Here is a 25629-nt window from a genome sequence, read left to right as displayed (position 1 = left end):
CCCTGATCGAGTTTGTCGATAAAAAGTGAAAAAAGTATGGGGCCAAGGACACTTCCCTGAGGAACTCCACTTGTGACGTCTGTCCAACCAGAGAATTCCCCGTTCACCATAACTCGTTGCGACCTATCTCTTAACCACGATTCTATCCAATTCAGCAAGTTGCCCCCTATTCCAATCTCGTGTAAACGCTTCAAGAGTTTGCCATGTTGGACCCGATCGAATGCCTTCTGGAAATCAAGGTAAACAACGTCGACATTTTTGCTCTTACCCAAAGCCTTAGTCACGTAATCATAGAAGCAAAGGAGGTTAGTTACACATGACTTCCCCTTCCTGAACCCATGCTGATTATCCGACAATACATTATTCTCGTCTATCCACTTCACAAACTGCCTTTTGATGATAATTTCCAAAATTTTCGAGAGGGAGCTCGTCAAACTCACTGGACGATAATTAGACACCACTTCTCTACTACCCTTCTTAAATATCGGAACAACGTTAGCCAGTTTCCAATCTCTCGGGACGATACCCTCAGCAACACTACTCCTGTATATCTGTGCGACTGGCCCCATCAATTCATTAGCACCTTCCCTGAGAACCCTGGGATAGATATCATCTGGTCCTGGTGCTTTGCTTGCACATACATTTCTTAGAAGATTTAGGAACTCCACGTCTTCCACTTGAATATCGTTGAGCGTTTTATTACCCCATGCAACACCCGTATATCGAATATCATTATCTCCATTAAAAACCGACGCGAAAAAGTCATTGAAAGCACTACACATGCCTACATTGCTCTCTACTTTTGAGCCTCCTATCGAGAGGGGGCCAACTGTCCCCTTACATCCATTATTGACGTATCGAAAAAATGATTTTGGGTCAGAGCCAATGTTATCTCAACCTAGATTCAACTTGCTTTTTACTATCCCTTATCGCTTTCTTCAACAGTCTTCTTTTATCAGTAAACAATGATAGGTCACCTCGTCCACTTTTATACTCTCTGAATGCTCTTTTCTTTTCAAGATAAAGGTTCCGCACGCTATCCGTGAACCATAGAGGGTGTGATGTACAAACACGCTTTTTTCGAACAAAGGGTATGACGTCGTGCAAAACAGAGGACAGCTTCGTACTAAATTCTTCCCATTGACTTACCACCCCTACTGATTCCAACCGGTCTTTGAAAACTTCCGCTAACCTTCTTCGCAAAACATCAAAGTTAGTTCTCCGAAAACAAGGAACCAGTCTTTTGTTGTCAACCTTACCCGAGGAAAAGTTACAGTGAAATCTGACGATACGATGATCACTGGAAGAAAACTCTTCCCCCACCGAAACATGTTCAACTAGATCCTCAGAACTAGTAAGAACTAAATCCAAAATAGCAGTACCCCTAGTGGCTTCTGATACATGCTGATACAAAAAATTTTCGAGCACCAACTTAAGAAAGTCTCTTTCATACTGATTTCCAGATGAAAGGTTCTCCCAATCAATACCCGGGTAATTGAAATCCCCTAGTATGAGAACCCTCTTTCGCTTACACATGTAGGAAATTTCATCATGCATTTTGGCGATATAGTTTTGATCCCTATTCGGTGGATTGTAACAAACCCCAACAATAAGCTTATGACGTCTTTTGTTCTCAAGTTCAACCCATATGGTTTCAATATCACTTCTCTGCACGTTACACTCTCTAGCCTTCAAACATGATTTCACGTATATCAACACTCCACCCCCTTTCCTATCAGATCTATTTCTCAAAAAAGTATCGTATCCGGAGATGTGTAAGAAAGATTCATCCCCATCGTTTGCCCAAGATTCTGTAATGGCTATAAGATCCAAGTCCTCCACAACTATCATAGTTTCTAAAAAATCTTTCTTGTTACCCAAGCTCCTGGCATTTATTAACACACATTTTAATTTGCCCGGTGGTTTGTTGTCAATCGAGAAGCCATCCAAGTCAGAGGTGGGTAATTCCCCGTCAGTACTGTTGTGATTATCATTAACTAACCCGCATTCCCGACTACGTGGTCTGGGAGTAAAAAACCTGACCTAAGACTATCGTAAACCTCCCAGACCCCTCTCTTATTTAGATGGATCCCATCCGAACGAAGCCACCTATCGGTAAATGCGGGAAGCTCCAAGAACGTGACCCCAAGTGAGGAGCAAATGTCCTTCAGGCCTATATTGAATTGGTGGATCCTACTCCTATATCCCCTACTACCCCTTGGCAGCACTGGAATCACTGCCACATCTGAACCCCCCTCCCTAGCGGATAATAGTAAATCCCGGTATTCTGACAGAGACTCACTAATATTCGCTCCTACCTGATTTGTTCCCACCCACAGAATCACCCGCAAGGGCAACTTTCGGCGATGAAAAACGTCTCGAACGTTGCCAATCTTCCCCCCAGGAAGACAACAGCGCTCGAAACCCCGAAAATCCCTACACACTCGGTTCCCAAGTTCCCTAACCATAGAATCGCCGATGATTAAACCCCTATCACTATCCCCCTCTACCTCATCCACGACCACCCATTCGCCCTCTAAAATGTCGTTGTTCGTGGAGATTGCTTCTTCATCAACAGGTGGCTCGACGACCAGAGGGTCCGTTATAACCGGGCCCTCTAGCACCCTAACTTTTTCCCGTAAAGCTTCGACCTCGAGTTCCAGCCTTTTTCTATCCAAGCACCCTTTACAATTGAAACTATCAGCTACTATACCCCTAGACCAGGGAAACCTCCCGTCGCAAGCTCTACACAACACTAGTCGAGGTCGAGGCATACTAACACTATTGCTAAAGCTAGATAATAATAATAATACTTAACAATACGAAAATGAGAAACGTTAACTGGAAATTAAAATAATGTAAAATACATTACTATGCAAAATATACGTAAGAGACTATACGAAAAAATTACGTAAAGTAGAATGCTCAGCACTAAATCACGAAGAATAAAATAAATATGTATATAAAGAATACAACACCCTCTAAAAAAAAGTATTAAGCTGCGAAGTACAATTTATACTTATTAGAATTAGCTAACTATCTCAAAACACTAACACTACAACAATAGGCCCAAATGGAAGGAAAACAACGTTATTGAGAGTACCCGTGAAAAAGTATACACTGTTTGCTAACACTAACGTCCAAAAACCTACGAACTTATATCAAAGAAGCGAGCGAACCTGGCGAAAAAACAACGAAAATGAAATGCGAACGAGAAAAATAAATATAAGTCGATCGAAAATACACAACGAAAATTTAAAAAAAAAAATGAGAGCAATATTAAAAAAAAAAAAAAAAAAAAAAAAAATCGTTTTATTTTAGTTCAATTTTAAGAGAGTTTTGTTCTTATTCAATAGGTGACAGAGCAGGGGCCCTAGCTCAGAGCAGTTCCCTCGTATTTATAATAGCAAAGTATAAATATGAAATATGTACTCAAGATAATTCTATGGTATGAACCCCACCATCGCCACGAGTGGTGGTTGGCTGAAGTTGGTTTTGTGTGGTTCCCAACTTCGAGGCGCGAATGCGAACCGATCTCCCTATTCAAAAGTCTCGCCACAGAGAGCAAGGGGCCTACAATGGTACAAATATTCAATCATTACATTTCTGAAATATAGATGGCAGCGCTGGAAAAATCAGATGCAACACTACATACGCACGAGATTGTTAGGTACACACACTCACACCTCCGACACAACGCTCTCGGTAGTAAATTGCCCATAGCGATTGACTGGAGTTGTGCTCAGTTTGAAAGGAAGAAAGTAAGGCAAGTAAGAAATGTGCGAGCCATTCCTATCACTCATCTATAAACGACATTATGAATTTCCCTTCTCAACCGTGTCCTTTCAATTCTTTTCCTGCCGGTCCTAGCAGTTCAACTCTGGGCACAGCCCGTGGGGGCTTCACAAAAATGTTGTCATACGACTGAAATTTTCGAAAGTAATCATGAAAATTTGTAGGCAAGCATTTTTAGCCAGGGGAACTGGCCAAGGAAAAACTCAAAAACTCATTGGGGTTGGAGGCCCATGATGCTCTTGAGACAGTCCTGCCAGTCCTTGTAACTAGATCTATCCATAGACATTCCTTTTGATCAAGAATTCATCCTTCGCCGATTGGAGTACGTGGTATATGCACCGTGTCGGTGTAATGAAAGACCACAAATTTGCATGGCTTATAATTTTTTACATGATCAGGCTATCAGCAGGGTGTCTACTTTAACAGAAGGAATCGAAATTTCGAAATAAAGATGCGATCCCTATCTCCCATTTCAAAAAAAAAAAAACTTCCACAGTGAACAATGAAGCCTACATCGTTTAAAATTCATGCGTAATAAGAAGCTTCTGAGTTTATTACTTCGATTTTGGGAGGTAAATGGCAGCACTTATTGTAAACAAACCGATATTTCTCAGGGAGAAGCTTCGCGTTAGGTACACAACACATACACGGCACGTATTATTCCACGCACCAGTTCGTTAGAAATTCCACAGAGGTATGTTTGAGAGGTGCATATGCGGTTTAGTAGCAGCAGTAGTACAGGTTCTGAGGGTCCAAAAATACAATGGGTGAAAATTGACTCATTCCTGTTTATAATGGTGTCTCGGTAATTCGGTGTAATGAAATATCGCAAATTTGCTTGGCTTATTCTTACTTTGAAAGTACAAGACCTACAAACTGACTTGCGATGTCGTTGAAAAGAGGAAAATCTATGTTCGCTCAATCTATCTCTTATCGTGAAACTCCATTGTTGAGCAAATCAAACGGGTTCACATACCCTCAGCACCCAAACCGTTGAATACCATTGTAGAAAAATTTTTGATTATTATATGAGATAAATAATAAGACCGACAAACGTAAACCCGTTTGAGATTTTGCTCAACGTTTTACGACACACACACGCACATAAACATAGATTTTGCACCACTTACAATCCTGATTAAAATGTTAATGTTAACTGTTCCTTTGAATATTTTTTTGAAACTGCAATACTGCAATATACGAGTAACTAATCTTACACATAATAAGTTGACCACTTCCAAAAGCATACGGTCGTTAAAATCTTTCCAAAAATAATCTTTGAAACTTTGTAGAATCGGAATTCCACGCAAACGCTAGGGCAGTGATTTGGGGGTGAGCGCGATGGAATTTTTTTTTTAACGTGGTGACTGATATTTCAGAAAAATTGAAAAGACAAGGAGAATTCAATTGGCTTTTTCAATTCTTTGAAAAATATGAATCATACCGATAAGGTGCGAAAATGTGACATTTTGACACCTCATTTTTGTAGCTTTCGCTCACAGAAATGTGTCGTACGATATTTTACGTTGCAAAAGTTCTTTTTTCGCACAAAATATTTTGTAGTTCGTTTACATTCGTGCCTCACGTTATCAGCATGCTGCTCTTAGATTTGAAAGTGCCGTGAGCATGTTTCAGAAAAGAAAACTTCAAAAAATTCAAACGCTTCAAAAATAAGTGTGTGAAGAAGAATTTTTTTTCCTCTCAAATTTTTCCAAAAATGTTAAAAAGTGATAATAATTTTTAGTTTAATTTTTGAACTAATTTTCAACCTTAGCACAAAAAAAAGGAATTAAAAATGTATAAACGTGCGGGACGGTAAATCGTATTACACTGATGGGAAAAAGGTTAAGAGGAAACCACTGCGCGCTAGGAAAATATGCGTGGTATCTTAGGCGAGTGTAATACCATTCTGCAAACTTTCCTTTCTCTCTCTGATGCTTGTCTCCCTGTTCTCCGCAATCATTCGAACATCACCAGGATGCGAATAAACAAATCCTACTCTTCTAGTAACATTATGGAAATTTTGCGCATCGTGATTGGTCGAAGTTAGTCATGTGCCATTACGTCACTCATAGTGAAATATTTGGCGAAGTTCAAATTTAGCGAAGTTGATTGGTGTTTTTTTTTTTCTCTTTCGTTTTATTTTCGCGCGTGGTTTCAAGCGGTTTTTTCGATTCCTCAAATTTTATTGCTTTATTTTAATTTCAAAAAGGCTTAAATTATATTATTTAATAGTTATTATATTTAATTCCAGGTTTTTGCATTGTTCCTATGTAAAGTCATCTGAGGGATTAGAAGTGTTCGTCAAAACGGGATTTTCACTGTAACAGTATTCGTTAAAACGGGATAAGACTGTAATATCTCTACTTCCCTAATTTAAACTTATTGTTCAAATGTGTTTTATATAATCTTTTTTTCGAAATTCCAAAAAGTTCCATATACAGTAGGATGGATCGAAAAATCAAAATGGATAAAAGAATTGGCATGGGGTGCAAAAGTTGTCTTTTAAGCATACTGGCATAAATGCCAAATTTTTCAACTTCAATTAATTTCTTCCGGTGCCCCAAGACACTTAAATATTTGGCAAAAAATCGATTTTTATGCAAATTTCTAATAAAAATAAAAAATGAGTTAGACAATCGATTTCAGAGGGAAAATAATATATTGGCAGAGAATGAAAAATTGCTTATTGTTTATTTTTAAATGTACAAAATTATTTGGAATAGTAAAAGTTGGAAGGAACGGTGAAAATATTCATGCCATACCCAAGCAGTCGAAAGATACATTCTCACCTAGTGTCGGAAAGTGTGTGTGGAGAAGAGACACGGCTTCATATTGAATAAGATAAAATGAAGAAGCCATATCGAACATTTTAATACCAAAAAGAATTGCAACATTTAGAAATACGTAAATCTCTTCAAATTAATGGAATTAAAAGTCGTTATGACTGAAAGTTCAATTTTTATAAGTTTTATGATTTAAAATTTATACTTCATGCTTTGATTTTTAAATTTATACTTCATGTATTATTATAAAATTATTGTTATTTATAAGTTTATATACTTTAATACCTGAATACTCTGCCCAAAATGTATAAACATTTTTCATTAATTTACAATTTTTAATACATTTTCATGAAAATGTCAATTTTTAACTATTTTTGGGGCGCTTGGGCCACCAGAAGATATGAACGGATTTCAGTAAAAAAATTATACAAACTAATACACACACAACTCCCCCCCCCCCCCCATGCCAAAAGTAATTTCGAAAAAGAAAAAAAAATTTCCTACACTTTCTCTCTCTCAGGGCCGTCATTTCAACTTTTTCCGGGGGGGGGGGGTGAACTTTTGCCAGGGGTGGGCAAAGAGAATGTACTAAAGGTACGCATATGTATACATATATATATATACCATTTGTAGTGTATTTTCAAAAGCCAGGGTGGCTCCCCCTGCCCCCACCCCCTAAATGACGGGCCTGTATACTTTTCGATCCACGTTAATATATCCCAGTACACTTATAACATAACCCGCATATAGGATAAACCGTGGATATAACATAGATTGTGTAATCCTTATAATTTGGTCCCATTCACACCAGACCAGAATTGAACGTTTTCGTCGGTTCCTAGCCTTTGCAGGGTTTACGGAAAATTCACCGCCAACAATTCACCGCCGGAAAATTCACCGACAACAATTCACCGCCATGCAATTCACCGCTAGGAAAATTCACCGACAACAATTCACCGCCATGCAATTCACCGCTAGGAAAATTCACCGACCAACAATTCACCGCCATGCAATTCACCGCTAGGAAAATTCACCGACCAACAATTCACCGCCATGCAATTCACCGCTAGGAAAATTCACCGACCGACAATTCACCGCCATGCAATTCACCGACGACAGTTCGATGCGAGTCAGTTAGCGAGGGAATGAGCGATTGAGTTACTGAGTGAGTGAGTGACCCAGTGAGTGACTGAGTGACCCAGTGAGTGACTGAGTGACCCAGTGAGTGACTGAGTGACCCAGTGAGTAAGTGATTCAGTGAGCGAGTGAGTAAGTGATTCAGTGAGCGAGTGAGTAAGTGATTCAGTGAGCGAGTGGGTTAATGATTCAATGAGCAAGTAAGTCAGTCCGTGAGTGAGTGAGCGAGCTGCTAAGTGAGTGAGTGATCTATTGAGTGAGTAAGTGCCATGTCCTAAAGATATGGCGGAAAGTTTAAATAATGACTTTATGAGAAGAAATTCAGATGATACGGATTCGGGTTGCTGTATTTTTTAAATATATGACATCCATATTTATTGTGGGGATCTTTTTCTCAGCCACCTCGCTGGGCATTTTGCCTGTTGTGGCCTTGTATTTGTATAAATTACAAATTGCTGTTGCCAAATACAAGATAGTATATTCAACAAAATTCCATTAACTCTGTTTTACTCAGAAACTTCTAATGAAATGTTAAAAGGGATAATAACAGAATTAAAAGATAATAAAGTAGGTGGATACGCGATGAATTAACTTCCTAAAAATGCTTAAAATCATCTCCTGTTATCACTTTGATGTTATAAAAAACATCGCTGATCATCAGTAACCAATGGATTTTTTTTATGATGAACTAGCTGTTACCCGCGATTTCACGTGATGAACTTTCAGGAATCCCGCCTTAGTGCGTATCTAGTATATGTACTCTATATTTACTATATACGTATATATATACTTCCTATGCAACGGAAATTAGTGACGATTTTTTTATTACGGGAGTCGGTGACTTTTTTTGAGTGATGGAAATCTGTTACGTTTTTGTGTTACGGAAGTCGGTTACGATTTTGGGGTCAAGTTTTCATTTAACTCTTGTATATATCGGGACCCATTTAACACATCGGGACCAAGTAATGTGCATGTAACCCGAGTTTCCCACATCCTACAGCAGGTCCCCTAAGCTGAAATAGATGGCGGGCTCCCAAACCAGCGTTTTCACGGGCCCCTCTGTGCTTAATTTATAGTGTGAAAATATCAAAAAGCGATAAGAAACGTTCCGGCCCCTGTCAGCCCTGCCCTCGTGGGGGTCATGCCGAGAGGTATGTATACGTAAAATATACATATATCACCAGTGCTTCCAACATACAGGGTCGGGGTACCCGGGGGATTGCACATATACCTTCATGGGGAAATTAAAAGGTTTCATTTCCAGGGGTCCTTGCGATAGTGGAAGCCCAAGGTACATCCAGTCTGGGACCCCATAAAATTTGCGAATTCGGTGAAGGGTAAATTCTTTAATCTCTGCGCAGAGTCCCGGTATTTCTTTCTCCTAATCAATGTGATGGTTTTGTCCACTTACAATTTGCTCCATCCGAACTTCATTCAAACTCTGTTCTCTTTTTATGGCACCGATGAACTTCCATGTATCTGGGTGGTGAGCAGATAATTGCTGTTGGAACGCTCGATGCCATCTTTCTATAGAATTGTTGGTATTAGGGAAATCGTTACGCGTTCCTTGAAAGCAGTTCCAAATGTCAAAGCGCGGCTGACGACGACCACCACGACGAAGAGGACGCCCGATCCAAGTGTCTTCAAATCTACACTTCATAATAAATACGTTTTCGGAACAATCGGATTTTTTAATCATTTGTGACACTACTAGGTTAAAAACTAACTAACTAACCAATTCGCTCACTCCCTCACTCACTAACCAATTTACTCGCTCTCTCAATCACTTACTCACTCGGTCACTCAGTCACTACTGGGTCACTCACTCACCCGCTCAATCACTGACTCGATAAATCACTTACTCACTCGGTCACTCAGTCACTACTGGATCACTCACTCACCCACTCAATCACTTACTCACTCGGTCACTCAGTCACTCACTGGGTCACTCGGTCACTCACTGGGTCACTCGCTCACTCGGTCACTCAATCACTCACTCACTCGGTCATTCGGTCACTCACTGGGTCACTCGGTCACTCACTGGGTCACTCGCTCACTCGGTCACTGGGTCACTCACTGGGTCACTCAGTCACTCACTGGGTCACTCACTCACTCGGTCACTCAATCACTGACTCACTCGGTCACTCAATCACTGACTCACTCGGTCACTCAGTAACTCATTCGCTCACTCCCTCGCATTGAACTGTTGTCGGTGAATTGCTAGTCGGTGAATTTTCCTAGTGGTGAATTGCAAGGCGGTGAATTGTCGGTCGGTGAATTTTCCTAGCGGTGAATTGCATGGCGATGAATTGTCGGTCGGTGAATTTTCCTAGCGGTGAATTGCATGGCGGTGAATTGTTGGTCGGTGAATTTTCCTAGCGGTGAATTGTTGGTCGGTGAATTTTCCGGCGGTGAATTGTTGTCGGTGAATTGCTGGCGGTGAATTTTCCGGACACGCCTTTGCAGGCTGTCTTCCGACTTGCAAATTGCCTGGGATTGGCATATGAAGGAAAAGACAAGTTGTGCTTGCGTGTCAGTAGTGTAGTGAGCGTATATGTTTGGAGAAATAAATTTTAATGTGAAACCAAGTGGGTAATTTACAAATATTTGAATTCAGAGAAATCACCAGAAATATTTACTATATTCTGAAGGAACATTTGTCATTAAGGGGGGTGAAAAGAGTAGCTGGTGTTGTGTTACCCAAAAACCCCCGCGGATTATGTGACATAATTGAGAGATGCTAATCAGAGATTTATGTTTACAGAGCATGAGTAATTTTTTTATAAATATCGTTCATTCATTAAATAGTACAATAATTATACACTTTTCATGGTTTCTGTGAACACCCCTCAGTAGTCAACCCTCTTATGGGTTGTTACTACATTAAATTCCAGACCTTGCAATACTTTACGTATACATTCATAACTATGGAAGCAAGACTAATGCCGTTAACATAATGAATATCAAAAACTGAGTGTAATTTCCAAAAATAACAAAATTATAATAATTGCAATATACAACTTTGATCACAATCCCCAAATGTCCACAAAATAAAAATAAGTGTTGTATCCTATAAGTTTGCGAAAAGGAATAAATGAGAATATATGCGAATATATGATGATAACATGAGTATACATGGGATTAAATGCGATTACATGTTCAAATAAATGCGGGTTACCATATTTCAACAGAGTATCGAGATGGCAAATACGGGGTGATTATAAAAAAACTATCCCGACATATGGGCCCCTAACTATCATACCATTCACAGAAACTGAGTGAAATTTTGGCATAAGGTATTTTGATGTATGCGCTCAAGAATGATATGGAAAACAACAGTGTCACTCTAACAGTTACGGTTACAGTGAGAAAATTTCGAAAATATCAAATGGCAACACCAAGTTTTTTGTATTGGAATGCGATCTCCATACTGAAAAACACTAAATAGCGTTGGAATGGCACCTGTAGCACGAAAATCCCCGGAGCTAGGCAAGGAAAAAGTAAAAAGGACTTTGCCGTGCACCAGAGCATTAATGTTCGTTTCATTCGTCACACCGTTTCTTCGGCTGAGATCCCAGCCTGATTAGTCCTCCACAAGGTCATGTGGAAAATTTGTGAAACACAATAAAATGCTTTATTTTATGCTGCTTCTCTGTCCTTATTGGTTGTCCTCACTTGTAGCCTATCTACCGCCGGTGATTTTCATGCTACAGTTGCCGTTCGAACGCTATTTAGGGTTTTATTATCACAATGGAGATCACATTCCAATACAAAAAACTTGGTGTTGCCATTTGATATTTTCGAAATTTTCTCACTGTAACCGTAACTGTTAGAGTGACACTGTTGTTTTCCATATCATTCTTGAGCGCATACATCAAAATACCTTATGCCAAAATTTCATTCAGTTTCTGTGAATGGTATGATAGTTAGGGGCCCATATGTCGGGATAGTTTTTTTATAATCACCCTGTATATTATAATACAGATTTCTGTGTTTTTTTTAAAGTTCAAAGCTAGTTCATTGTCCGGGTGATATCTAACACATCCATAGGTTTGGGATGCGTCGTGGGAACTCAATGGCCCATTAATAGTCTATATATTTTTACCTCTGTTATAACATACCCTGCTTAAAAATACGCTGTGGATATAACAAACCAAAAAAATGGTCTTAATCAAGAAAATAATCCGGATGCAGTTGAATCCCGTTTTAACGAACTCTTTTCTAATCCCCCAAATAAGTTTGCATAAGAACAATGCTAGGTAACCTGGAATTCCTTTATAACGAAATTTCGTTTTAACGAAGTGATTCCTCCGGTCTCTTGGCGTTCTTTGTAAAGGGATTCAACTGTATAACATACTGCAACAAAAACACAAAAAAATGATCAAAAAACAGACTTTTTGTTCATTTATTTGGGTGATATCTTGAGTAGTTTATATTTTTATCATTTGTTCTCTCTTGGTGATATCTCTTGACATTTTCTCACAAAAAGACCTAAATTTTTTTTTAATAATTCAACACATTAACAGAATAGTTACATTTCTCATCAACAGATAGCAATAAATAAGTTTTTAAATTTAACGCCATTTTTGAGGGAAAATGTAAATCTTGTGCGATAAAATTTTTGACATTTAATTTAAAAAAATCAGTCTTTCTCTGTGTAAAACCAACTTCTTCTCTCTCTCTCTCTCTCTTCTATGCTTTTCCAATTATTGAATTTTTACTTGTTTTTATTACTTTGAGATTTTTTTTATTGGTGACGATGATGGAAGCGATTGTTGCAAATCAACTCGATCACTGGAAAAGCTATGCTAATGAAAGTGTACTAGTGACGTGTATGTAAAATTCATAAGCATCAGTGGAGGGTCTTTTTCTGAATTTTTAAATTGTACACTGCTGTCAACTTCAAAGGGGGGAAAACCGTTAGCATAAATCTCAAAAGAATTATTAACATTTCCAAAAATGTCTGCATGTTGTATATCTCGTTTTCTGGTACATTTCCAAAACTTTTCAAGAATCAATCAAAACTCTATTCATACTATATTATATTACGATTAGGTGCTGCATAAGCTTATTTTGTCCACGACTATCTCAATAATGCATATCTACTATTGCTACGTAAGCTAATTTCAACTCCTCGCTTAGGACATACACGTTGGTTATTACATACACTTCTCGAAACACCTAGGGGCTACGTTATAACCGAACTCGACAGTACTTACATCTAAACACAATGTCAGAGGGGAAAGAAGTGATGCTTGTGGTTCCCCTCCTTTTAAGCAATCTCACAAGTACTGAGCAAAATTACGACTTTCCACTTCAAAAAGTGCAAATTACCAGGATTTCGTGAAAAAGTTGTAAAAATTAAAATTTTAGCATGTATTCGTCAAAATTGGCAAACTTCGCATTTATCGCGGTCACTTCGTAAAAACGAAATATACGTATCCCTATAATTAGGGTGACCATACGTCTCGTATTTCATGGGACAGTCCCAGTATTTTCTGTTTTTATGGTCGTCCCGACTTTTGTAGATAGGCGTCAACTAAAAAGCGCCTAGCGAGTTATTTGGCGAAATTCGATTTCGCCAAAAGCTCCGCCCCCTCGTGACGTCTTGGTATCTTTCTTGCTCGTAGTAACCAATCACCTGTGTACTAACGCTTCCTGTGTTACTAAGAGAGTAAGGATTGTAATTAGGCCACCAGGATACATCATGTGTATGGCATCTGTCCAACCGAACTTAATCACCGGCAATGAAGCATGTCGTACGTTTAGAAAGATCCGCCACCCTTCGAGTAGTAACAAAAACGCATCAATACAAAATCAGACTTGTGAACTGGGAGTTGGTGCACGGGCACGCCCCTTCCCTCACGAAAAAAGAAAACAAAAAGAGAGAGTATTACTTAAATTACATACAACTTCGAGACAAATACTACCTTCGATATTGTGGGAGATACTGTTTTGTGAAGGTGAAGAGCAAGGCTCGTTTCGAGTTGACCGTCGTGCATCCCTCTAGAGGGCAAAAATATTTTCTCGATTTTAAATTGATCCGGGCTGATTTTTTGAGTCCTATCTGTTGTATCATTCATGAATACATATACATATGCTCGGCAATATTTAGTTTATCACCATAAATCACGGTGAAACTGCAATAAACATTACAAAATGTAGTATTTTTTAATTATGAAATGCAGATATGCATATGTAGTTGGCTCCTTAAAATTCAAGCGTTACTCTTTTACATGAAGATAAACATATAGTACACATTACATTAAGTATTCATATCACCATACCTCGTGCCGAAAATTATAAATACCTGTAAAAAAAATACACACAAACAAATAAGCTAATAGTAGAGAAATGCTAATAAAAATCATGGGGAAAAGCCTACTCTGTATCGCTGTTCGATGAATCTGCATTTGATTGGGATTCATCTGGGTGATCATCACTCAGATGAATCCCCGGGGGCCCACGATGTTCTTAAGACGGCTCTGGGCACAGGGCATCTGTCCCAGAGGCATTTTAAATTAACAGAAATTGAAAAACACCGGGGCCTTCGTGATTTTTTTCCTTCTTAAGAGGGGAAAAAACGAACATGACGAGGCCCCGATGCAACCAGTAAGATTATTGGTAGCATTCGTGCAAATGTTACCAATATCTCATTGGCCTCTTCTCAGGTGGGGAGGAGGCCTCAGAAAAATCACTAAAGTTTTCAGTGACCAAACATTTTTTATGACATTTCCGTAACAATGGTCTAAATTTGATAACCACAAGCGTCCTCCATTCCGCTATTCTAGCGGGGGTGCTAGGCGGGAGGACACGAATGGTTTCATAATAGCCATTACATGTACTTTTTATTATATATATATTCATTTTTTTAAATATAAATATAACCAGCCCGAGAGGGTCAATCAAAACAGCAAGACCGACGCTAATCATTAGCTAAGACTCTCTCCAGACAATTTAAACTAATCCCACATTACTCACCAAAATAGGTTTAGGGCGAGACAACTCGACCTGGCAGTTATATATATAAGTGTATATGTGTATTTCTCTTTCCTCTATTTAAGTTCTTGATGCATTTCATGTCCACAACACACGTGCGTACTCAAATCGTCGTATTCATGTTGCACACCGAATAAGGTGCTAAGCGAGATGGCACGGGTGAGATCCCTAATTGTATATATTTCCCCACATAATATTTCTATTTTGCATATTTACATCAAATCCACCGGAGCGAGTGAACTCAACCCAATAAAACTGATGCTGGATTCTAGTCCACAAGTTATACAAATAAAACACAAATACAACGCCACAACAGACAAAATGCCCTACGAGGTGGCTGAGAAAAAGATGCCTATAATAAATATGGATGTCATATATTTCAAAAATACAGCAACCCAATTAAAAATGCAATTACAAACAACACACACATATATATATATATACACATGATAAAATATTATACAACGCCCATAAAGAATACTTATGGTTGTCTAATTCTAAGTATGGATAGCTTCTCGATTTACCCCAACATGTTTATCGTATTTCTTTTTAAACGTGTCAATTGTGTTACAATTTACTACCTCCGGGGGTAAGCTATTCCATTTATTAACAACTCTATTAGAGAAAAATTCCCTGCGACACCATAACCTTGCATTGTCCCTCACCAATCGATACTGGTGTCCCCTTGTAAAAGCGCGTTCGCCCAATGTAAACATATTCAAAAAATGAAGTCTCTCTTCATAACGTAGCTCTTCTCTGCACCCCTTCAATCAAGTCTATGTCCCTCTGTAGGTATGGTCTCCAAAACCTTACAGCATACTCCAGTCCAGGACGAACTAAGCCTCGAAAAAGCGGAAGAATGACTTTAGGAGAACGCGAAGAGACCTTTTTGAAAATGAGACCAAGCATTCTGTTCGCTTTTTTGACAACCGCTGAACAATGTTCAGAAAACCTAAGTCGCTCGTCAATGAGAATTCCCAAATCCGTGACCCTAGTTGAATCCGGGATAGTGACACCATTCAACTCGTAAGAGAACCGTGGGTTGTTCAAACCAAAATGAGCGACCATGCACTTATCTATGCTAAACGTCATGTTCCATTCATTTGCCCATGCTGCAATCTTGTTTAAGTTGGTCTGGAGCAACTCCCTATCGCTTTCATTCCCGATTACCCCCATTAGCTTCACATCATCTGCGAATTTGCTAGTAATCCCATAGGAATGTGCTAATGAATTGTTGGGGCCAGTCCTACACATTCCCCTGACCAAGTTTATCGATAAAAAGTGAAGAAAGTATGGGGCCAAGGACACTTCCTTGAGGAATTACACTTGTGACGCCTGTCCAACCAGAGAATTCCCCGTTCCCACATAACTCGTTGTGACCTATCTCTTAACCACGATTCTATCCAATTCACCAAGTTGCCCCCAATTCCAATCTCGTGTAAACGCTTCAAGAGTTTACCATGTTGGACCCGATCGAATGCCTTCTGGAAATCAAAGTAAGCAACATCTAAATTTTTGCTCTACCCAAAGCCTTAGTCATGTCATCATAGAAGCGAAGGAAGTCAGCCATACATGACTTCCCCCCCCCCCGAACCCATGCTAATTATCCGACAATACATTATTCTCGTCTATCCTCTTCACAAACTGCCTTTTGATGATAATTTCCAAAATTTTAGAGAGGGAACTCGTCAAACTCACTGAACGATAATTTGACACCGCTTCTCTACTACCCTTCTTAAATATCGGAACAACGTTAGCCAGTTTCCAATCCCTTGGGACGATACCCTCAGCAACACTACTCCTGTATATCCGTACGACTGGCCCCAACAATTCATTAGCACATTCCCCGAGGACCCTGGAATAGATATCATCAGGTCCTGGTGCTTTGCTTATCAAATCCATTTGCTCACCAATAAGGTGTTAAACGAGATGACTCGCTCCGATGGATATTTTATATTTCACAATAAGATTCTCATTTCGTTTGCTTTCTTTTGTGCATATATTATGGCAAGTGTAAGATAACAGATGAGATAGCATGCCCCCCAATTGCTTTTAAAATATGCCCATTGGCGGAGATACGGGAGACGTGGGGGTCAGTGCCCCCTCCCCCCCCCCCGCGTCAAAGGTGAAGTCGACTGATCTAATGTATATATGAGTTGACATCATCATCATCGTGCCCCCCAGCAATAATGACCGTGCCCCCCAGACTTCCAAGTCTATTTCCGCCTATGAATATACCTCCATCCGAATACGTGTATTAACGAAACCCGACACTTTTCTCCAACTCTCAACCCCATCTCATCTGTAATCACCACAAAATTTGTTAATCGCGACACTACCCAATTGTTCGGGGTAAATATGTTGTAAACATTTTTGTGGTTTTTTTTTCTTTTTGACACAAAACAAAGTGTTCCAGGCTCTGCCACGAAGATGGGCTGGAAGAGATTTCGGCAACGGGATAAGTCCAGTGGCAAAGTTCTGGCGTTCATTCATTCAGTGACCAAACATTTTCAGTGACCTCCCTCCCTTTTCAACTTGACTTCAATAACTTCTTGAGGTTATAATTATCACAAATACAATTAAATATTGAAGAATAAAATTTAAAAAAATTAAATTCCAATTATTTGGGGACACCCATATTTCGTTCATGATCTCTAGCCAGAGCCGTAACTAGAATTTTTTTGAGGGGGCGGGGAAAATGATTTTGCCACCACTATGAAATTCGATTATTATATTACGATAATTTTGTTCTCACCTGTAATCTCCCCCCCCCCTAAACCTTGCCACCCAATGCAGCTTCCGGCTCTTTTCGAGCTCTAGCCCCTCCAAACACCCTGTGGTTACATATTTTCCGGCCCTATAATCGGCGCCGCCTTAATGCAAGGGCCCATCCGGGTATGGCCCATGAGCCTCAAGAGAAGAAGGGCCTCACGAAAATTAGAATTGATTGAAATTTCCGAGAATTTGTTAGGTAGGGCCTCAGAACAATCACTTGGTCCGGGCCCCACAAAGTTCTTAAAACAGCCCAGCCCATAACCAGTTAAATTAGGACGTCACTTTAAGTACTGTATTTAACATTCAATGGATTCAAATTTATAATTACTCCATGTATTGTCTTCAATTCGGTTTGGCCAGAAAAAAAAATTATAATTTATTTCATTTTTAAATCCCTGATGGTAATCGTTTTTCCATCAAACTTTAATATTTTTTAAACAATTCATGGAATTCATGTCGCACATATTGCATTTTAATTGTGCGATTTCATTAAAAGGGGATAATTATAAATTTTTGAGTGAAATAATTCATTTAAACGCCAGTAAATTGCACGCTATATTTCTCGGCGGAAAACTTAAGGGAAGTGCCCTTGACGGACTGCTCATGCGTAGTAAGGCAACTGTACCCATTAATAAGATGGGCTGGAAATGAAGGCCTCAAGTAAGTTAAAGAAAATATCTTATTAATATCCTCTCTCGGGTTCGAACCCAGGACCATAGCAGCAACCTTCACAGTGATATACGAGCATTCTACCACCACGGCAGTCGCGTGCTAAGCGTACGGCGACTGGAATAGGGAGTATATCCAGTGGCTATACTCATACACACTCGATTCACTGACGTAATAGAGCGCTGTTTTTCCATTGATTTTTTGTTATGTTAGGGTCTACAGCCAACACCGGCTAACTGGCGTTGCTACAGCAGGATGGAGACGCACTTCAAATCTTCTGGGCGCAACTTCACTCTAGGAACACAGTCGGTAGAGAGCTTATTGGATCTTCCAGGGGCAGTACTATCTGCTCATGTTTATAACGGATAATCCAAGAGAAACTGACGTCTAGCGTTCACGATTAGTCTAGGTGTCCATTCTGAGAACGCATGCGCATTAGAGACTAATAAATGTTCGAGAATTGATATATTTAAATAGGACCGGCTAGCAGCAATTGTTGAGCAGTTGGTGCGACGCCGAATCGAAGGCAACCGAAAGGTTCATGGTTCAAACCACACACATAGTGCTGTTTTTCCCCTCTTTTACCTTACATCTTTGAATGATTCTTGGAATTTTCCTCCGTACACACACACACACACACAGAGGAAAAACGATGCTTATTTCAAGGAGTGGAGGGCACCACTGGCTGGATTCGGATTGTAGTTTTTTACACTCATTTATTTTTCAAAAGTATAACCGATACGATCATAAAAACAACAAATACTTTCATTTTATTGTGCGAAAAATAATAAAAAACGTGTGTCGGAGGCTGGCTAATACGCCATCATCCGCGACCCCGCACACCTCTGGGGATGTCGGGACATTTAACAACATTGAGTGCAAATCAAAAACTCAATAAATCAATAATCATTCAAAAAATTGAAGATGCAAGAAAGAGAGGGTAAAAATAGTCTTACGGGCGGGATTCAAACCATAAACTCTTTTCGATCCGGCGTCATACCAACTGCTCAACAATGCTGCCAGATCTGGTCCTATTTAAATATATCAATTCTCGAACATCTATTTGTCTCTAAAATGCGCATGCGTTCAGTATAGTAAACGTCTGTTTCTTCTCGGGATATCTTATATATAAATGTGAAAGTATGTATGTATGCTCTTTATACAAATCTACAGTTTTAGACCGATCGTCGCCAGATTTTGCATATATACCAAATAAGTCCGGGATTGAACCGTAGGCTACTTTAAAATTTCGTCAGAGCTGGGCAAATGCCCGAAATGGGCGAAAAACTGTCGGGCAACAATGGTTTTGGGGCCTCAACAATCACTTTCGGAACGTTTACTTTGGTTACCGTGGTTTCCAACAATGCGTTTCAGACGTGAATATATGCCTTTACAATGGTTTGTCACATCTTTAACGCTGCCATTATTACAGTTTATTCCTTTATAACGGTTTGTCACTTTTCCAATCCTCCCAGTAATTGAAGAAAACCCGGGAAGAGCGCCGGGTATTTCTGCTAGCCTATATACAGGGTATCCTGTAAGTGCTAATGCGGCCTTTATCTCATCAACCGCCCATCGTATAGGTATAGTTTCAATTTAGAAAATGCTTAAAACGCGTTTGAATAATATTCGCTGCACAAACTGGACGCATGACGTCACTAACAGAGAACAACAACTACGACGACAAAACTCAGAATAAAAATGTTCACCGCCAGCTGATGAACTCAATGCTCTGGCACGAAGTTAAAAAATTATCATTATCTACCAACATGCGAGTTCAACTGCAAAATGACTCGGCACTACTATCATTTTCACATCAGTTGATCAAACTTGGCAATAGAAGAATTCCCGTAGACCGAAGCGCTGGACTTATTAACAACTGGCAAAATCTATTTGGGAAAATAAACTCAGTTCAAGAACTTGCAAAGTCTTCCCAAACATTCAAGAAAATCACCCAAAAAATGAGTGGCTTTGTGAGATAGCGATTCTGGCACCGAAAAATGACAGTGTGAACAAGATCAACGAAAAAATCCTAAAAATTATTCCGGGAGACTCCACATCTTACAAATCGGTTCACACTGTCACAGACTCAGCGCAGTTCTGCATCCTGCAGAATTTCTGAACTCTTTGGATATTTCGGGTGTGCCACCACACAACTTGATTCACAAAGTTGGAGCACCTATAATGCTTTTAAGAAATTTACAGACACCGAGACTCTGCAATGGCACCAAATTCTGCGTGAAGAAATTGCACAATTACATCATTGAAGCAACGATTCTAATTGCATGTGCCAAAGGAGAAGACATCTTTATTCCACGTATCCCAATTATAACTGAAGAAATTCCATTCACTATCAAGCGATTACAGTTCCCGATTTGTTTAGCTTTTGCCATGACAATCAACAAAGCGCAAGGCCAGTCGTTAGCAGTGGCAGGTATCAACCTACTTGAGCCCTGTTTTTCACACGGACAGCTTTACGTCGCCTGTTCGCGTGTTGGTAATCCCAAAAATTTGTACATCTACACACCAAATGGAAAAACAAAAAATATTGTGTATCCACAAGCGATTGCCTGAAGTTTTTAATTAAAATATTAAAAAATAAAAGTAATTTTTTCTTACTTGACGCAGAAATTTTTTTCATTAAAAAATAATTAATAAGCTATATATATATGTAAATTTTTTACAGGGCGGGCAACGTCGCCGGGTATCAGCTAGTCCTTTATAAGTATGAGTATACAGTACTGCCCCAGGTCTTTTGATGGCGAATTTTTGTGATGTAGCTGGAGCAGCTTCAAATAAATCTTCAGCATGCAATATATTTTTATCAATCTATAACGAATAATCTTTAAGAAATTGTTCCTTGTATCTTGCCGCTTTTCGCCACCGTTTTTCACTTGCAGCCAAAAATATATCGAACATATACTTTTAAAATTATTCGTCGGTGCCTTAGAAATATCTGTATTGTCAATTTCTCCCAAATTAAAACTAAAAATGACTTTAAATCTTGTAACGTTCTTGTTTCCTACCCATATGTCAAGCAATGACGTACGAGAGTAATTTGCCAATCCATCTAAAGAAGAAAAAATATTTTGTCTGCAAGTTTTTTATCGAAGCACGTTTTTGAAGTTTTTATTTGTCAAACATGTTAGCTATAACTTGTATATGGTCAGAGCGCTCAAAAACGGTTAGTAATATACTAAAGCATTAAAAGAAATTAGAGAAGAAAATAATTTATGTGATAAAAATCACTTACTTTACAAAGTAACGTCCTCAGGTTAATTACAGACAGTTTTGAAAATTTTTTGAATTTAAAATATCAGGAAAGTGTGTAAATTATTACCACTGAACAAAAACAGCGCAAAAGAAAATGTGTGATATACATTGGTCCAGAAAATTTGACGGAATGAAGTGGGTGACGAAGCAATACGACGTGTTTGTTTGAGAACGAGCATGTATAGACACATGCTCGAACAGAATTGCGCATGCTTAAAAAAGAAACTAACCACGTTTCCATAATGTTGGGACATTCTGCTATCGAGAAATGTAATGTTTTCCCTTTTCAGATCAGTCGAAAATTTCATTTTGTTCCCCCCCCCCCCCCATGTTGCTAAAATAACACACTGCGGCGCTCTAAGAGATTTTCAACGAATTAACTCACACCAGAATGTGTTGGGTGTATGTGTGTGTATGTTACGGTAAATGTGCGATAAATCGGTTAACTACCGGTTATTATGCATAATCACCAATCGTATCGGTGAGTTTGATAAATTTATCACTTTTACCGGAGATTATGCATAACTCTCAAACCTTATCAGTAAATTCGATAAATACTGAAAAAATAATCACTTTTAATTTATACTCGAGCGTTGTAATGATATATCATATCACGTTATGTCGAGATACGATATTAAGATTTGCAATAATAGTTCGTTTTACGGGATACGATCTTAAAATATTTAAATAGGAATTAGTTTCGATTTCAGAATTCGTCAAATAGGAGTTATTTTGGGGATGTTTGGGAAAATTCGTTAAATTCGAACTCATTATATCCGGTTCAGACTCGGGTCCACAAGTACGATCCTCTAGATCAGTGATTCCCAAAGTGTGGGGCGAGAGATTGTCCAAATTAAAAACGTTCAAATAAGAAATTCATTATTATTATATAAATGTGTCAAAACTAAAAAAATTCCTTTACTCATCTGAGCTACTTACCATGCATCATACAATATAATTTTATCACATTCTACTTGTACAATAATCAGTATATGTCAAGTTAATACTTATACATAGGGTGGCTCAGAAAGAATCACCCGATTTCAAAATCGTATATTTTTTTTAAATTGAAAACACAGAATGGTAAGTAATATATGTGAACAGAAGTGGGGAAATGTTTATATTTTTTTATGAACAATATTATATTATTAATGGCCGATTTCAAGTGTAGAATCATTTTAAACCGGATGGTTATTTCTTAATCACCCTGCGCACCGAAATCAAAGAGCATACACTTCGCTATGCTTCCATCTTGCATAAAGTACATCAAAAAACATAAAAGATACTTATATAATATTTAAAAGATAATGAATATCGTTGAAAATCAATATATTGCCTGATTAAAACCAAAACAAGCTTTCGAGACAACATATTTACTAGCAAAAAATCGAAATGTCCCTTAAAACTTGGACATATGGCCACCCTATGCAGAGGGTCACCGATGAATTTCTTGTCCAAAGGGGGGGGGGGGGGACGTCACGCTTCAAAACGTTTGAGAACCACTGTTGTAGATAATTAATCTTATCGCGTAGTGGGACCGATTTATCATATTTACCAATACGAAATGCCGATTATGCATAATAACCGGCAAATGTGATGAATTTAGGCATAATTTATCATGTTTACCAACGACACTTCGGTACTATGCATAATCGCCGGTAAAAGTGATATAAATTTCACGGAAATTTATCAAATTTACCAAAATGGTCGGCGATTATGCTATTGGAAGTGAAATTATGCCTGAATTTTCATGTTTATGCATCATAGTTAAACTCTGCTCTTCGAGGTGAAAGGAAAATGACTACTATTACTAAACCACACATGCACCTCGTCCACATTCCTCTGCGGAACTTCTAACAATTTGGTACATGTTGAAATGCGCGTGTTGCGAGCCTAACGTAAAGTTCGTAATGCTTATTATGTGCTGCAGTGCTGCCATCTGTCATCAATTTTTCTAATTACGAGTGAAGTGCAATGATTGAATAATTGTGAAGTTGCTAGGCCTGTTGCTCTCTGTGGCGATACTTTTTAACGCATTCGCGCCTCGAAGTTGGGAACCATAGTATACTAACTTCAGCCGACCACCACTGTGGCGACGGTGGGGATCGAACCCTGGTTTCCGTGATGCGAGTCCTTCACTATGACCACCACAGTAAAAAAACAATTACTGCCAGCTGAGCTAGTATGCTAGCTTCCTCATTCAAAATGTATACACTACTGGCACGAAGTCCGAAAGATGGTTGGTGTTAACCGAATGGCAAATGCATCTGACAACAGAGGAAAAAGAAAAATTTAGAGAAGATTTACATCCAGCAGTTAATTTAAGATGATTATTGCTGCTGATGATGATGATGATACATAAATACGAGTTAACCGCTTCGCTTACAAGCCATTCGCAAAAAATTCGGATGATCTCTGTTAGACGAATTGGGATAAATATGATACATAAATGGCACGGCAGAGAAAGGAAGGAAAAAAGTAGATAAGCACAAAGGGTAAAAGGAAACAAATGAAAGGAAAAGAGTTATATTACTATACTGTCTCCCTCTATTATATGTAATACAGTGGAACTTCGGTTAACGAGCTTAATTGGTTCCCCATCGTGCTCGTTATCCGAATTAAACTTTCCAATAGGAAATAATGGAAACTCGCATAATTTGTTCCGCAATTATTCATTACATAAAAATGACTAATAAAAACGGCATTCAATCACTTATAGTATTAAACACTATAAAATAATAATATGTAATACAATAAAATATACATAATATAAATAACGCCACAAATAATGTTTACAAACATTATTGACTATTAACTTACTCTAAACGACGAGGGAGAGGAGGACTATCGTTTAGGACGATTTTGGACGAAACTCATTCTTCTTTTTTTTTTTTTTGCGTGAATTTCAAAAAGAACCTTATACAAATACAACGCCACAACAGGCAAATTGCCCAACGAGGTGGCTGACTTAAGAACATCATGGATCCCCGAGCCCCTACCTACTACTGCTACACCACCCCCCCCCCCGCGGAACCCCCCAACGAATCGGTACATGCGGGAATGTGCGTGTACGTGTAGTGCAACCTGACGTAATGTTTGTTTCTGTGTAATGCTTGTTATGTGTAGTGCTGTCATCTGCCCCCAGTTTTACTAACTATGAGTGAAGTGTTATGGTTGAATGATTTACCGTTGTAGGACTGTTGCTCTCTGTGGCGAGACTTTTTAACGGGGAGATCGGCTCGCATTTGCGCCTTGAAGTTGGGAACCACAGAAAACCAACTTCAGCCGACCACCACTGTGGGGTTCGAACCCGGATTCTCGCATCACGAGTCCGGCACTATAACCACTCGACCACCACAGCGGCACTTATCTACTGACACTTGCTTTTACCTCCTTTTCAGGATTTCTAGGGTTGCAACAAAGTTTCGTGGTGATGAGGAGGGAGGAAAGAAAACAGAGAGACTTGTTTGAATTTATCCCACTGGCATTTGAACGCAATATTACGTCTTTCATCGTAAAGTGGTTAATAATAAATTTTAGGTAGATTCCTAATTCCTCGTTATCCTTGTTATTACACGTCGTTGCAATGGATAGAGTCGGCGCAAAGACCTGTTAAGTCATGTTGCGCCAACGCGGGGGGAAAAACTTTTGAAAAGAATACTGTTAATCACACACACATCCCAAGAACTTACCCGGCATGCTTTCGACGTCAGCTTCGGTATGAGACTGTCGGGATACACGTGATGTGTGCTGAATGTGGTATGTTCGACTTTCGCTAATCGTCGTATCTCGGTCCACTTATCTTCTCCGTACACCGAAATCACATATTGACTCAGATTCTCCAAGATCAGTCCATACATCACGAGTTTACGGAGTCGACGATCGAACAGATACGACAACGACAGGTGGAATATAGTTCATGCGTTTTACAGCAGTTGCGACTTCAAAAGAAAATATCAGATTATCTCGCAGGAAGATGTTTCTTTCTTAAATTACGCATCAAGATAACACTATTACATTCTTACTCCAGTGCAGGTCATTAGAAATGTAACCATCACTGTAGCCGAATGCCGAGAAAAAATTACCTTTACTCTCTGGCCTGGTCCCCGTCACTATTCAAAAACATCACGGTACGCCATGATGAAGTCGGACGAATTCGTACAGAAGTGACGATCACGAAACTTATTCCCACACG

General features: G+C 39.1%; 1 protein-coding gene across 1 annotated transcript in view; it reads right to left on the bottom strand.

Moving 5' to 3' along the window:
- Positions 1 to 25323, bottom strand: part of LOC149086564 (soluble guanylate cyclase 88E-like) — a 101056-nt gene extending 75733 nt beyond the window's left edge. Inside the window, exon 1 of the mRNA XM_089230921.1 lies at positions 25127 to 25323. Within this exon, the coding sequence (XP_089087047.1) occupies positions 25127 to 25294 (168 nt within the window). The 5' untranslated portion in view covers positions 25295 to 25323. The remainder of the gene's footprint in view (positions 1 to 25126) is intronic.
- Between the last annotated feature and the right edge of the window lie 306 nt (positions 25324 to 25629).

The sequence above is a fragment of the Pholcus phalangioides genome, unplaced genomic scaffold (genome assembly GCF_987345545.1).
Source record: "Pholcus phalangioides strain wild (caught in Gottingen) unplaced genomic scaffold, Ppha-v1.0 ptg000004l_1, whole genome shotgun sequence".
NCBI lineage: Eukaryota > Metazoa > Arthropoda > Arachnida > Araneae > Pholcidae > Pholcus > Pholcus phalangioides.
Note: the sequence above shows the minus strand (reverse complement) of the source record. Positions and strands in the feature narration are given on the sequence as shown.